General features: G+C 42.2%; 2 protein-coding genes across 2 annotated transcripts in view; one reads left to right on the top strand and one right to left on the bottom strand.

The window, feature by feature from the left end:
• Idi (Isopentenyl-diphosphate delta isomerase) overlaps positions 1–3,502 on the bottom strand; it is a 34,506-nt gene extending 31,004 nt beyond the window's left edge. The window contains exon 1 of the mRNA XM_045764816.2: positions 3,335–3,502. The gene's annotated coding sequence lies outside the window, so the exon portion shown is untranslated. The remainder of the gene's footprint in view (positions 1–3,334) is intronic.
• A 537-nt stretch (positions 3,503–4,039) lies between these two features.
• gammaCOP (coat protein (coatomer) gamma) overlaps positions 4,040–16,153 on the top strand; it is a 66,330-nt gene continuing 54,216 nt past the window's right edge. The window contains exon 1 of the mRNA XM_045764817.2: positions 4,040–4,180. Coding sequence (XP_045620773.1) covers positions 4,138–4,180 — 43 coding nt within the window. The 5' untranslated portion in view covers positions 4,040–4,137. The remainder of the gene's footprint in view (positions 4,181–16,153) is intronic.

Genomic DNA, 16,153 nt, shown 5'->3' with positions numbered 1-16,153 from the left:
GGCCTTACATATGTGGTATACAAGGTTCTGAAGGATTCCTTACACAGGTTTCTGAAAGCAGTTCTGATGTTAACAGCCTCACATAGGCCACTGATGTTATTCTTTTGATGTGGGCTTCAGGAGACAGATTTGGTGTGATATCAACTCCCAGATCTTTCTCTCTGTCCGTTTCGTGAAGGACTTCATCTCCCATTCGGTATCCAGTGACTGGCCTCCTAGTTCCTCCTCCTAGTTTCATTACCTTACATTTACTTGGGTTGAACTTTAGTAGCCATTTGTTGGACCATTCCTTCAGTTTGTCTAGGTCATCTTGTAGCCTCATACTATCCTCCTCTGTCCTGATCCTCCTCATAATTTTCGCGTCGTCAGCAAACATCGAGAGGAACGAGTCAATTCCTTCTGGAAGATCATTTACGTATATCAGAAACAGTATAGGTCCAAGGACTGATCCCTGTGGGACTCCACTGGTGACTCCCCGCCACTCAGAGACCTTACCTCTCGTGGTGACTCGCTGTGTCCTGTTGCTTAGGTACTCTCTTATCCAGTGGAGTACCTTCCCTTTCACTCCTGTCTGCATCTCCAGTTTGTGCACTAGTCTCTTATGTGGTACTGTGTCAAAAGCTTTCTAGCAGTCCAGAAATATGCAGTCTGCCCAGCCCTCTCTCTCTTGCCTGATTTTTGTTGCCTGGTCATAGAACTCAATTAATCCTGTTAGGCATGATTTGCCATCTTTGAACCCATGTTGATGTTGTGTTACAAAGTTCTTTTGCTCTAGATATTCCACTAGCTTTTTTCGCACAATCTCTTCTCTTCTTCTTCTTGATAGTAGGTGCAGTTTGCATGAAGGGTTTGTCCTCCCGATGACTGCACCAGTACAGATGTTGGTAGAGGCGTTTATGTTGAAGATGATAAGAGTTTCAAAAGTGCTTGTTGCGTTGTGGTGTAGACAGAGGAGCGGCGACTAAAACAGAGGTGTATGTTAGAGGGTGACTCGCCGCACCGTAGGACGGTGTGTTGTGTTTATGGCGTCAGCTGATCCTTGGTGTTGCGACGAGGCAGTTGTTTTCTGTGTTTAGCTGTTGGTGGCGCCAGGTATAAATGTGGCACGGAGCAGATGTGACCCAATTTGTTGGTCGATTGGAAATATTTAGCCAGTGCTTTGAGTATTTGGTATTTTTCTTGTAACGAGTGGTCACCGCCTCCTAATATATGCTCGATGGTAAAGGGTATTTTAAGTGAGATAAGTACTTGTTTGAAATTTACTCTGGCACTATAATGTCGGAAGCAGTGAAGGAGATAGTGTTCGACTGTTTCAGGCACCTGACAATGGATGCAGAGTTCGTTGATGTCTGTTCTGTACTTAGAGCTGTGTGCTGCTAGTGTGGTGTGTCCCACCCTTAATCTGGTCATCGCTATATCAATTTCTCTGCTTTTATATCTGACATGTTTCCAAGTTTCCCATTTCTTTTTAATGGACCCATAGTACAAAGGTGAGCATGACGTTTTCCATTTCGTCGCAAAATCTTGAGTGATGGTATTTTTGAAGGCTCCTTTACGTGCAACATGAGGAATTGGATGATGGGTAATGTGAGGCGTGTTGTGCATTGCTTTGGCTAGTTGGTCTACAAGTTCATTATGGAGAATACCACAATGCGCTGGGACCCATTGGATAGAGGTATCATAACCGTCAATCGATGTTCATGAAGTTGAAGACATGGGTAAACAAACTCCTTGCACGTTTTTGAAGAGTACATAATTGCTTGAATCGCACTCTTGGAGTCACTGCAGATTGTATATGTCCCGATTGGTAGTGTAGTGATTATTTGGAGAGCTTGATATAAGGCATATAATTCAGCTGTGAAAACAGATAGTTGGTTTGGTAATCGCCATCCCTGCTCGAGATGGTATTCCGGTATCCATACAGCGCTAGTGACCGAGGGGACGTTGTTCATGATGATGCGAGATCCATCTGTATAAATTGCTGTGGTATTTGGGTAGCAATTTTCCATTGTTGAGAGAAAGACTGAGGCCATGGCTGATTTTGGTGCAAACTTTGGAATGTTGTCTTCGAGTTGTATTGCTGTATTAGGAGTTGTATAAAGCCAGGGTGGAATAGGGGGAACAGCAAGTTGGGTTTCCGAGTTTTGGAGTAGAGAGAGGTCTATATTGAGGTTATTTGTAGCCCGTGTGAGGAAAGGTTGTGAGTGATTGGTTGGGAAGCGGGGGTTATGTGGGTTAACTGTTGGGTTGATTTTTGATCTGTATGGGTGTGTCTGGTGAGCAGTGGTACAGAGTGACAAATAGTTGCCACACATTATGTCTCGTCTGGTGGCTAGGCTTGTGAGGCCCGTTTCCCCGTAAAGTCCGAGGATAGGAGTGAAACGCATTGCGCTACATATAAGTCGCATGGCATTGTTTTGGATGACGCACAATCTTTTCCATCATCTTGCATGGAATTCAAGTTAGGGACACTGGCCTGTAGTTCAGTGCCTCTTGCCTATCACCCTTCTTGTATATTGGGACTACAATATATATTGGAGATTATATATATATATATATATATATATATATATATATATATATATATATATATATATATATATATATATATATATATATATATATATATATATATATATATATATATATATATATATATATATATATATATATATATATATATATATATATATATATATATATATATATATATATATATATATTGGATATAACAATATTATCTTATATATATATATATATATATATATATATATATATATATTGGATATAACAATATTACCACCGCCGGCACCGAGTGCCGGCGGTGGGGTGGTTCATATAGCCTCGGCTATCACCTCATTATGTCCGGTCGTGATGGTCAAGTGGATTAAGGCGTCTTGTACATACCAGTTGCGTTGCTTCTGGGAGTATGGGTTCGAGTCACTTCTGGGGTGTGAGTTTTCAGTTGCATATGTCCTGGGGACCATTCAGGCTTGTTCGCATATTATCTTGTATATATATATTGGATATAACAATATTATCTTGTATATTGGGACATGTGTGACAGCATGGAGGTCATGGAGGTCCTGTATGGTACAGGCGTGAGTGGTACACTTGTGTGACAGCATGGAGGTCCTGTATGGTACAGGCGTGACACTGGTACACGTGTGTAACAGCATGGAGGTCCTGTATGGTACAGGCGTGAGTGGTACACATGTGTAACAGCATGTATGGTTCAGGGTTGTGGTACACAGCATAGAGGTCCTGTATGGTACAGGCGTGAGTGGTACACGTGTGTGTGGAGGACATTACATATAACGGTGCAGATGCTTACCTAAGAGTGAGGACTGGGGAGCCAGGTCCGGGGCGAGGGGTGGCAGGTGTGTAAGGGGTGGCAGGTGTGGCGGTACAGCACGGTACAGCCCAGGTACACAACATTACCGCCCAACAGCTGGTATCTCATCATCTGTTCCTGCTGGCGGCCTTCAACACCATTTCTCACAAAATTCATAAACATTAATATAATTGTCAAAATACATCGTTTCGAGACATACTACTTCCGTTAAATGTTTTTTAAATATGTTGATGAGATAAACGTTTAAAATGTGTTGTATAAATTGTATTGAACTAGATAATTCATCATAAACACATTTAGGTATGATTTTATTTATTGATAATTGGTAATAATAAGTATTTGTCAATATCTTCCCGCATCTTATCGTTCACAATACCGTCTTGAAGGCTACATAAGAGACACGCCTCTTACTGTTAAACACTACAGGTTTACCTTGAACAATGATGACAGAAATACCTTTTTGTTTTGCTCAATACATATGTCTAGAATTAAATACAAAGATGGACAAAAAATAGATTATAGAAAAGTGTACATTGGCATCTGCTAGAATTTAATTTTCCTCGTAATTGTAATTACAACATTATCGGGGAGAGTGGTAATAAGTATATATCAAATTATCATTTATGAGGTTTTACTAATATTAAAAATTAAATAATCTGACATATAAATGTTTATATGAATGATATTTAATTTTTGGCAAAAGAACCATCGACCTAGTCCGAGGTCGACGTGGCCATAACAAACCACTGTCAGCTGAGGCCGGAGGAGAGACCACTGCAACTATGATCGGTTCCTTCAAGCAGATGAAGAAGGATGAGGAGGATGGTATGTAGCTTAGAGCAGAGAGTATGATAATGAATGTGAGGGATGAGTGTTAGATGAGATGAGTGAAGCCTGAGGGGGTGTTGCCGGCAGGGCTGGTGACCTGTCACTTCCCTCTGGCTTCAGTAGCTGCTACACTACTATTCGTGTCGGTCACTTCCTGGGGCTTCAGTAGCTGCTACAGTACTGTTCGTGTCGGTCACTTCCCGGTGCTTCGGTAGCTGCTACAGTACTGTTCGTGTCGGTCACTTCCCGGTGCTTCGGTAGCTGCTACAGTACTGTTCGTGTCAGTCACTTCCCGGGGCTTCAGTAGCTGCTACAGTACTGTTCGTGTCGGTCACTTCCCGGAGCTTCGGTCGCTGCTACAGTACTGTTCGTGTCAGTCACTTTCCGGGGCTTCAGTAGCTGCTACAGTAATGCTCGTGTCGGTCACTTCCCGGAGCTTCGGTAGCTGCTACAGTACTGCTCGTGTCGGTCACTTCCCGGAGCTTCGGTAGCTGCTACAGTACTGCTCGTGTCGGTCACTTCCCGGGGCTTCAGTATTTTTTTTTTAGATATATACAAGAGTTACATTCTTGTACAGCCACTAGTACGCGTAGCGTTTCGGGCAGGTCCCTGGAATACGATCTCCACCGCGAAGAATCGTTGTTACAACCAAGTACACATTTTACTGTTGCATTAAATTGAGGCTACAGTTAAGGATTTGCGCCCAGTAAATTCTCCCCGGCAAGAAAGCTGCTACAGTACTGTTCGTGTCGGTCACTTCCCGGGGCTTCAGTAGCTGTTACAGTACTGCTCGTGTTGGTCACTTCCCGGGGCTTTAGTAGCGCTACAGTACTGCTCGTGTTGATCACTTTTCGTGGCTTCAGTAGCTGCTACAGTACTACTTGTGTTAGTCACTTCCCGGGGCTTCAGTAGCTCGTGTGTACTGCTCGCGTTGGTTGCACTTCTCGGCTTCGGTAGCTGCTACAGTATTGCCAATGTTGATCATGGGTAAGTGATTATTTCAGGATAATTGTCAATATTGTTTTTCAATAGTTTTCATATCGGCTATTGTGACCTTAAGTTAGTAAAAACAGTACTCCGAATAGTTATTAAAATGTCTTGCTATTGGGTATTTGTGTTTATCAGGCACTAAATGCCCTTGCCACCAACTTAGTTTTTCTGAGGCCATTAAGTACAACTTGGTCAGGGTAGGTTAGGTCATCTTGAGATGATTTCGGGGCTTAGTGTCCCCGCGGCCCGGTCCTCGACCAGGCCTCCACCCCCAGGAAGCAGCCCGTGACAACTGACTAACACCCAGGTACCTATTTTACTGCTAGGTAACAGGGGCATAGGGTGAAAGAAACTCTGCCCATTGTTTCTCGCCGGCGCCCGGGATCGAACCCGGGACCATAGGATCACAAGTCCAGCGTGCTGTCCACTTGGCCGACCGGCTCCCATACTTGTAGTTTATTAGGTACTTGTACTTTATATAGGTACTTATAGTTTATTTCCATAATGAGCAGAACTTGCTGAAGAGAATACAGTACTCTACAAGATGTCACAGTATCATAGGTCTTGTATTTTTGTCATGTATTTGGTGATGTGTAATATCTGGGCCAAATTCTACGTTGTAGTAAAGCTATGATTAATTCATAATTCATTTTGTCGGGGGATAGGCTACTAGTGTATATATACATGTTAGGCTTATATTGTTATACAGTATTGAAGACCCACGAATACTGAATACTGACCCCTCCTGGAGAGGGTCAGTATTCAACCCCCCCTCCCCCTGGGGTTGAATACTGACCCTCTCCAGGATGCAACCCCACAACAAGCTGGCTAACGTCTGGGTATCTACTGCTATGTGGACAGGGGTACTAGGCGATAGGAACCATTTCCGTCCCACCCTGGATTTGAACCTGGAGTTCTCAATTTTGTCAAAATCGAGAACGAACCTGGCTGTACTACCGGGACTCTTCCTTATGATATCTTGCTGCTATCATGTATTAGTGCAGCTTCCTATTGATACGTATTCAAATTATGCATTGCTTAGCCTAACAAACCAATTTCACCACATATCAATATAGGCATCGGCAACCAGAAGTGTGTAAGAGACTTCTAAGATTGAAATAAAATTGGTAGTAGGAGTCAATGCCGTGTGCCTGTTGGATACTTATTCTTGGCAACCCCATCTAAATGCAACTGCTGTCCATGTATCTGTTGATCCTACTTTTATATATGGCTATAACATTTGCCACTATGGTGTTGGTTGGCAATGTATTCTAGTCTACCATCCTGTTTCTAAACCAGTACTTCTCAATAGCCATCCTGAATCAAATTTTTTCCAGCCTATATCTATTGTTATGGGTTCTGACCTGGCCTGATAGTTTAAAAATCTTGATCATGTCTTCCCTCACTTGTGCTTTTATGATACTGTATGTAGACAGCGCTCCCTTAATCTTTTCCCATATGAAATGATCCTGAACACCTGGGATCAGTCTGGTCACCATACATTGGATTTTCCTGAGGGAATTGATGTCCACTCTGTAATAGTGACCAGAATTGGACGGCAAACTCTAAAAGCCTTATTAGGCCTCATATGTAATTGGAGGATATTTGTTCATTTATTACCGTGGCTTATGCTTATACACACACACACATTTTATATGCTTATCCCTAGGTTTTGGGTTATCCCGAGATGATTTCGGGGCTTAGCGTCCCCGCGGCCCGGTACTCAACCAGGCCTTTTTTTTTTGTTACTTACCCCCCAGGAAGCAGCCCGTAGCAGCTGTCTAACTCCCAGGTACCTATTTACTGCTAGGTAACAGGGGCATCAGGGTGAAAGACACATTTTGCCCATTTGTCTCCACCTCTACCGGGGATCGAACCCGGAACCTCAGGACTATGAATCCAAAGCGCTGTCTACTCAGCTGTCAGATGCCCGAATCATAATCAGCTGTCAGGGTTGCTACCAATCGTTACTACAAAGTTTCTTCATAACTCTTGTCCAAATTTGAATCATTCATTTAGTTGATGTCATTCCCCCAAGTCTAGGACTATACACTTCATAATATTAAACTGCGTGTGCCATTTTTCTGCTTGGGTCTGTAATATGTTGGTCTTTCCTTAGTTCCATTAAGTTTACTATTCACTCTACTCAAACTTTGATATACATGTTCTCCCAAACATCAATGTCGTTAATGTCTAATCTAGGCGTGTTAATCCAAATCATATGGGAGGGCCCACCCCACCCTCACTAAAAGTTAACCGAACATTCAAATTAGCTGAATTTTCTTAACTGAGAAAGAATAATTAACAAATTTGTAATATTTTTGTTACACAACCAACATTCATACAGCATTTCCGCATGCCGTTAACAGAAATTTACTGTACATGATTAGGGGAGGATCTTACAGTACACTGTACAAGTACTCCAATAATTTTTTTTAATGTACACGTTTTGATAGTGTAATGCATTGTTTTAATGAAATTTGTTATGAGTATAGATTGCCCCATTTTGTTTTGTAACCTAACGACTGAACCAAGTAACCCTAAGTGGTGGTAGACATGGAACAGTCAACCACGTGAACTCTAATTTATTAGTTTCTCGTTGAGCAGAAATCACAGTAACCCATTTTCTTGTATTTAACAATAAAGTACAGTACTGTACTTCAGTTTATTCAGGTTTCGTATTCCGTTTAATCTTTCAAACCAAATCCCCATTTTAGTGGAAAAGTCGACTAAAATGTGCTCCGAACTTGTTCAGTTTGGAGCACAAAAAGCTAAGTCTACACAACAAAACTTGACGAATGTGCTCGTAAAGTTTATACAGTGGGGCCTTCATTTACGATGGTAATCCGTTCCCAGAGACGTATCTTAAGTCAAAATGATTTTTCCCTTAAGAAATAAAGGAAAATTAATTAATCCTGACTCCCCCAAAAATTACCTTCAAAGTAAATTTTTTACCTAATTCACCCAAATCTTTACTACAAAAGTATATACAAGTTATTACTTACCTTTACTGATGACTCTTGTTGGCGTATGAAAGATGGTGAGAAAGGAGGAGAGGTGTTACTATTTGGGAGTCCCCTTCCATTATAACATCAGGCAGTGATGATTTCTCTGAGGTACACACTCTCCTACGTTTTTCCTGCATACCACTAGGATCGGGTTGTGGTTCACTGCTAGTTTGTCTCCCTAAAAATTTGTCTAGCGACACTTGTTTTTCCCTTCGTTTTAACATTTGTCTGTAGTCATTCATCAAAGTGTCATTGAAAAGGTTAAGGCAACGGCTTACTGCAGCTTGATTTGGGCGAGTCGTTTCAGCAGAAGTTTACAGTTCTTCCCATGCTGCACACATTTTCTTAATTTTTGACGAAGGGATATTCTGTACTGCCTCTATGGTCATCCTCACATGTGTTTTCATATGTTGAACCTTACCACTGACTTTTTCGGGACCCATGGCGTGATATATAATAATCAGTTTTATGTTCAAAAAGCAAAAAAAAAATCACCAAAAAAATTAATTTCTTATAAGCGTGATTGTCACGAAGCGGGCGGCTCTAGTAAACTGAGGTAGGTCGGTCGACCCACGTGACCGGGAACCATGCGCTCGGTCGACCCGAACGTGTATCAACAGATATCGCTAGTTGATGACGCTATTGTAAGTCGAGTCGCGTTTTCCGATCAAATTTGTATCGTAACTCGAAATTATCGTAAGTAGAGGTGCCACTGTACTACAATGGAACAATACACTAGCCAAAAATTTCCCCACCGGACAAATCCTAAGATGGTTGGAACTTGCCTTGCAAAATATGACAAAGGTACTTTACTGCATTGTTCTAGGCAATACATCAGCGAAAGAACTTAATGAAACAAGCTCCGATGAAACTTACGATGAAACAAGCTCCGATGAAACTTACGATGAAACAAGCTCCGATGAAACTTACGATGAAACAAGCTCTGGGCAGCCTGATGGCAGCATTCAGCTGACAGGGTCTAGCTAGTTTTGCAAATTTTGTTTGCTTGTAGAGTTGTTTGGAGTTTTCCTGGTTTTTGAGTGTTGGGAGATGATTCTTGAATCATCCTACCAAAAGAAAGCTAGAAAGCTTGGTCCAGCCTGGCCCAGGTCCAGCCTGGCCCAAGTCCAGCCTGGGGCCAGGCTGTCATTAAAGACGAGATCTCTTGCAATCGTTTGTAACATTGGGAAAACAAATTTGAAAGCTTTCGTTGCTTTCCTGTGCACTACAAAAATTGACACCATATCAGGTGCATCACCAACTATTTACTAATGCCTATGAACCATTGATGTTATGGTTTCACCATTTACTGAACCATTGATGTTATGCATAGTTTCAAGAACTTTTGTTGATTAGGGTGATTTGTATTAACAAGAACTGTATTACAAATTGTTTATTTGAAATTTAATTATCAGAATATGACACTTTCAAACAAATTTTCACCTCCCTATTGCCAAACTATAAATATTAGAATGAAATTTTTTCTAGAACTTGGTTTAAAGGTTTTAAGATATAGAAAGGATTTTTTTTTTATATGTACACCAGGAAATTTATATAAAAACAGGTAAACAACACTGATCACAAAAACACTGATCCAAGTATGTATTTGGAAAATCACATGTGAAGAATTAGATTGCTGAGCAAGATAGTGACTATCTTGCTCTGATGAAGGCGAATTGAGCCAAAATCGCGTTCAGCATTCTCTAATTCTTCACGTGTGGTTTTTCTGCAAAAACAGGTACAGTGGTACCTCGGAATGCGAGTGTCCCTGTATGCGAGTTTTTCGGAAGACGAGCAGGATTTACTCCAAAAATATGTCTCGGAAGGCGAGGGTTACCTCGGGACGCGAGTTTGTTGATACGTGTACAGGCCGACTGGCGCGTGGTGGCATGGCGATCGCGCCTCAGTTTACCAGTGTCTCGTGTCCAGTGACTATCCCACCTGAATTCTTCACAAGGATTTACAGTTTTTTATCGTTTTTTTTTGGCCATTTGAGCATAAAAGTTGTCATTATATATCTTGCCATGGGTCTCAAGAAAGCCATTGGTAAGGTTCAACCTAAGAAAATAGCTGTGAGTAGAGGCAGTAGAGGATGTCCCTTCTTGATTAAGAAAATGTGTGAAGTATGGGAAGAACTGCAAAGTTTTGTTGAAAAAACTCGCCCAGATAAAGCTGTAGCAGGCCGTTGCATTGACCTTTTAAATGATAATGTGATGTCTTACTACAGACAAGTGTTAAAATGTAGGGAAAAACAAGTGTCATTAGACAAATTCTTAGTAAAACAAGCAAGTCCTAGTGGTATGCAGGCAAAATGTGCCAGTGTGTGCATACCAGTGAAGTCCTCACTGCCTGATGTGATAATGGAAGGGGACTCCCCTTCCAAACAGTAACTCCTCTCTTCCTCCCACCTCCTCACCATCTTCCATACGCCTACAGCATTCAACAGCAAGGTAAGTAATAACTTGAACATAGTTTTGTAGGTTTATTTAGATGAATTAGGTATAAAAATTTAGTTTGATGTGGGGTTTTTGGGGTAGTCAGGAACGGATTAATTCATTTCCCTTTATTTCTTATGGGGAAATTAGCTTCGGAATGCGAGTTTTCGGAATACGAGGCGTCTCCAGGAACCAATTAAACTCTTAAACTGAGGTATGCCTGTACTGTAATTACCCTAGTGTAATTACCTATTAATTTAAGTTACCCACGTAACTGATGCATACTTTATGGTGATGTACCTTTATTGAAGATCTTCACCAAAAAAAAATTTTTGTATAAATATTATATCATATATTGTACAGAGGATGTACTGTTCAGTGAGGATCCACAAGGTCTTCTCTGAATACTCTTTTTCTTCTCCGAGGCTATGGGTCCCTACACTTGCATCAGAGGTGATACCCTTTGTATATTGTACTGTACATTGTTTTCTAGCTATAATTTTTTAATTCTTTAATGGGTAAATTTATAAAGCCCCCTTTGGTTTTTTGCCTTGCCTTGAAAATGCAACAGCTAGGGAAAATTACCAGTCCAAAAGTTCTCCATTCTTGCAGTGTAGGCTTCCCAGTTTATAGATTTCAAGTTGGTCACCGAGTACTAGCAGTCATGATCTTTATCTGCTCTTATTATAAAATCTCATGATTATGAGGCCCTCTCGTTTGTCCAGCTCCTCCTCCATCTGTGTGTTGCTGTGGGGTTTTCTATTTTGCTTTCCCGACTGCATTGCGTACGTCGCAAATGTATATGTGGCAGATGCTTCACGAAGCTGTTGGAATCAGCAGAGAAAATACGAGAGCAACCGTACAGGGCCCGGGAGCAAGGTCGAGTTAGTCCTTGAGGGTCTCTTCTCAGACTAGCCTCACCTGGTCCTGGTCCACGTTGATCGTTGGAATCTCCTCAATGATTGAAACACTTTAAGGGACTCCTAGGGTCCTCATCGCATTTATAGAGTAGTGAATATAGGCAACTCGGTGTTGAAGACACCTGGAGCTGAAGGCTTGAGTAAATAGTTGGCAGTATTCAGAAGTGGTTCAACGGAAACACCGCATAAAGCTTAACAGTAGTTTATTTACTAACTTAACCACTAATACAAAGGGTGCTTGATTTACTTTAGATTGGCGTCAGAAAGGCTATGGTTGCATTAGCAAGACTCTTGACGTTTGGCTAATCGATTTGGATCCACTCATGGCGAAACACCTAACTTAACACAGTTGACAGCCAATCATTAACACGGCAAACCTTACTGCCGGTATGCAAAGGGATTGCAAGAGTTCCAACCGGATACTCAGGTAATGATGTGCAATAACTCAACAATGGCACTGTCAATGGGACAGGCAATAACATGCACAATAATAATATCACACAATACTAAATGTGTGGTGTATGTGAAGCTCACTTTCACAGACGAGTGTAATGTCGTGATACCACACAGATAAACACGCATACAACGTCGGGGCATCTTCACCTATACCTGTGTCAGGTATGAGAAGGTGAGAACTGTGGTTGATACCTCAGATCAACACAGACAGACACAATAAAACAATGACAAGATCTTGTACTTACAGGTAGGCTACCTCTCTTAGTCATTCACTCACTCGGGCACATTTATGCAAGAACTCGTAGGTGGCCTGATAGCTGGTTTCCTCGTTATGACGTGAGACCATTGACGACAGGCTTTCCCACAAAAGATGGCACTGGCGGTGAGTAAGGTGGTGACGTCATGTAGTGTGAGGCACGGCAGCTGGCGGCTTGTGGCTCGAGGTACCGAGGTACTAGCTACACACTCTGGACAGTGGCGGCTGCAGGTTATATGGTTCCATGCAGCTACACTGGTAAAAGTCACACACAGATTACTTAGGTGGTGGCACTGCCTTAGTTCACTCTAGGTCACTCACAGATGATCTGTGTCACCAGGGGTTACCCGATACCAGTCTTTCGCTCTGGTGATTTATCACTAGGCCTCTGAACAATATAGTCACGATCGCGATTCCGGGCGAGCGTTGGTATATTAAAAAGACGCTGAGTTTAACTTGACGGTGAGGAATAGACAGTGTTCTTCTGTCTATTGGCCGATAGACAGAACAGGACACGTCCTCTATGCACGGGCTCTCTCGCGTGACTGCTCTTGCCAGCGGCTGTAGGGCATCTCGTGGGACACACGCAAGGGATTACAATTTGACCAATGACATTACAGCAAAAGAGCGGGAACCAATCATATTGATCATTCCCTGATCAGTAGCAGAGGTGACGTCATGAACACGTCACCGTTGTTATTCTCCATCGCACCGGTTGAGGCTGACCCCAGAGGTCAGATCTGTCGCCTGATCTGGCGTCCCCTCTCCCTCTCACGCCTGGCACCTCCTGTGTACTCTCTGACCCTGTAGCAAGTATGCTTACTTCCCTGTATCTACTTCCTGCCTGGACATACGGCGGCCTCCGTATTATAAACGTATTCCTGGTTAAGTGGGTATCCTGGAGATACCCAACATGGCAGTTTACTATTCAGGAATAACAGAGATAGGGCTTGTGCACGAAATCGGTGCACTGTGCACTGCAATGAGCCATTCAAGTCGGCTGTGGGATAATCTTGAGACCATATTCTCACAGTTGTGTACCGGTGGACTATGGGCATTTATGATTATCAGTTTATCATCACCACAAATCTCCAGTGCTGTTATGTTAACTTCTTGTGGATTGGGAAACATTATTTCATTAACCTTTCAGTGTTCTTTCACCTGCACGGCATCACCTCCACCTTTCTTAATTTTTCTGTCCTGTCTCCAAACTGAGTAACCCCTTGGGAATACGATTTCGTTTAAAAAATCACCTTAGAGTTTCGTCTTCATTAGTGCAACAATGTCTGGCATCGTATTATATCATTTAGCTCCAGTATTTTATCTCGCTCTATCTATGTTAGTACTGTATATACAATTTTCACGAACATGTTCCCTCTCCACTTGTTCTTTACTTCCTCTTTTTTTAGTGATTTTGTTTGCCATTTTTGTACCATTTGACAGGCTTTCCTACTCCTATCACCATTATAGGAAAAAAGAATTGATTTCTTCTTTGTTCCTGCTCTCATTAAGATGTTTTGTTTCAACGAGGTTCAGTTTTAGCATCGAGATCTTTCAAAGGCAGACAGTCTCAATTACCATACTTTTTCCTTCCTCATCACTTATAATTTCCTAATAATCCTGAATACTTCATCAGTTTAACTCTGTTTAGGGTGATCCTCAAGGGCCAATCTTTTATTTTTTCATACCTTCCAATTCTCCTGTAGTCAAAAACATTATCTTTGGTTGTAAGACCTTCCACTAGCCCAACAACTTTATCTACTATCATTTCTTCTGTGGCTCTCTCTGACCTAGATGTCATCTCCTTTTCTTTACAACCGAAAATTATGAAGGATTTACCTTGATCAACTGTGTTTTGTACCAGTTTTGGCTTTGATGCCAGTTCCTTTCTGACTTCCCAGTCTAATGCCTGTGCTTTTCTGACTGCTGAAGTTTCTGGCTTCCTTTACTGTTGCTTCTATTATTTATTATTGGTGATGTACCAAAGTTTGGAGGATTACAGGTGGGTACCTCAGGGAGATGCAGGAACGCACTAGACACAGGCAGTTTCCTAACACCATTTTCTCAGGCACCAGTGACCATACAGGTAGTGTACTGGAGGCACCTGCTGCCTCCAGTGAGTTTAGGGTCTTTTACTCCCGGAATTGTGACATTTCTATCTGACCACTATTTGACCTAGCCTCCTTTGCAGTTGGCTATTTATTGGTGTGTGCACTTTATTTCAAGCAGATGCAGACACTGGCTGCCTCTGGCGAATTTGATTTTGACCTTGTGCTTCATCCTCTTGTCATCCATCCTCTGAGCCTGCTTCACTTCTTAGGGTTCTGCAATGACTGTTTAGAGGTGAGCAGGCGGCTTTGGCTCGGGAGCTGAAGTTAGTGCAATGTCTGGCTCTTTTGTGGCAATCATAGGGGGGTACTCGGTGCCTGATCCTTCCTCTATGTTCCTTTATTTGTGTTAGAAGATACATTCACCCATGGTCTGCAGGGTTGGATTTGGGTTATGCTCCTCATCCTTCTATGACCTTTTTTTTTTTTTTTTTTTTTTTGGGGGGGGGGGGGGTTTCCTGAAGGTGGGGAGGGGCCTTGGTGATCATTTTTCCCATCCTAAAGTGTAGCTTCAGGGGTGGAGGGCTTCTAGGTTGGTGATTTACTTTATCCCCCCAATCTCACTTTGAGCTTCAAATCTCCACACTCCTATTTACTCTGCATCATCTGTGACATGTTGGACTGGGATGCGATTCAACTTGCCACTTGTGGATTTTCATCTCGACTCGGTATCAGTAATGTACAAAGAGTCTACCAAGCCTAGACATTTTAGATTTGTTTGCGACTAGCATTCCTTGTCAAAGATGCCAATTGACAACTGTGCTCATAGTTTGCAGATGGAGGACAATCATGCTTGGTTCATTTCCCTGGACTTGCAGGATGCCTATTGGCATGCCTGAGTCCATCCGCAGTACAGAAATTGACTGGGTTTCCCAAGTTGAACATGCCAATTACCACCTTGGGCTCTTGACTTTAGTGTTCAACTTCACTTCAAAGACCTTTACCAGACTACTTGTGTGGTTCTTCACAAGCAGGTCACTGTTCTTCTTTTGGCAGATCACTGTTCTGCCCCCTCTTCCATGACTGGCTTCTTTAGGCCATTTTTTTTTCTGCAAGCTCTTTATCTATTTCTCAATGTTTTGGCACATTGTATACTCCTTATAAAGTTTCTAGTCTCGGTGCCAGCAGTTGATCTTGTGGGAGGGACTGGTATTGGATCCCAAGACAACATCCTCTCTCTTCTAGAGTTTGCTCGTAGCTGACAGTTGATAGATTTGCGCTCCACTAGCATCAACGTTCCAGGCAAGAACACTAGCAGCTGCTGGTTAATCTCAAGTTCACCTGTGTGTGGTGATTTAACCACTGGGCTGGGTTTGGTTGAAACCCTTGACTGCTTTTGGGTTCTAGTTCTTTGTCCCTGTTATGTCGTGATTCCCAAGTAAGGCTCGTGGTGTAGACTTCTCCTCATTCAATAATTAGCACTCCTGGCCTTGAGTAAATCACAGCTTTAATAGTCTAGGGATTGAGTGAAAGTGTAAAAAGCATTTTCACTCAGAAAATGAATTCCTCATAACTCCTTTCCTTCCTCGTGAGTTACTGCAGCACACTCATAATCTTTTCTAATTCCGTTTTCTCCTATTGGTAACGGCTCACTTCCTCCTCCCTCTTCCTCACCCATCATTAACTTATTCTTTCCTCTCCACCAGTAATAACTTCTCCCTCTTGGCTTTATAAATACCTATTCTTACTCCCTCTTGTCCTCCAACAACTACCAATTTCTCTTACTCCCTCATTTTTTCCTTAATAAACTCTCATTCCCCCTGCATTCATTCATCCATCCTTCCTCCTCCCTTCAAC

Source organism: Procambarus clarkii, chromosome 38 (assembly GCF_040958095.1).
Source record: "Procambarus clarkii isolate CNS0578487 chromosome 38, FALCON_Pclarkii_2.0, whole genome shotgun sequence".
NCBI lineage: Eukaryota > Metazoa > Arthropoda > Malacostraca > Decapoda > Cambaridae > Procambarus > Procambarus clarkii.
Note: the sequence above shows the minus strand (reverse complement) of the source record. Positions and strands in the feature narration are given on the sequence as shown.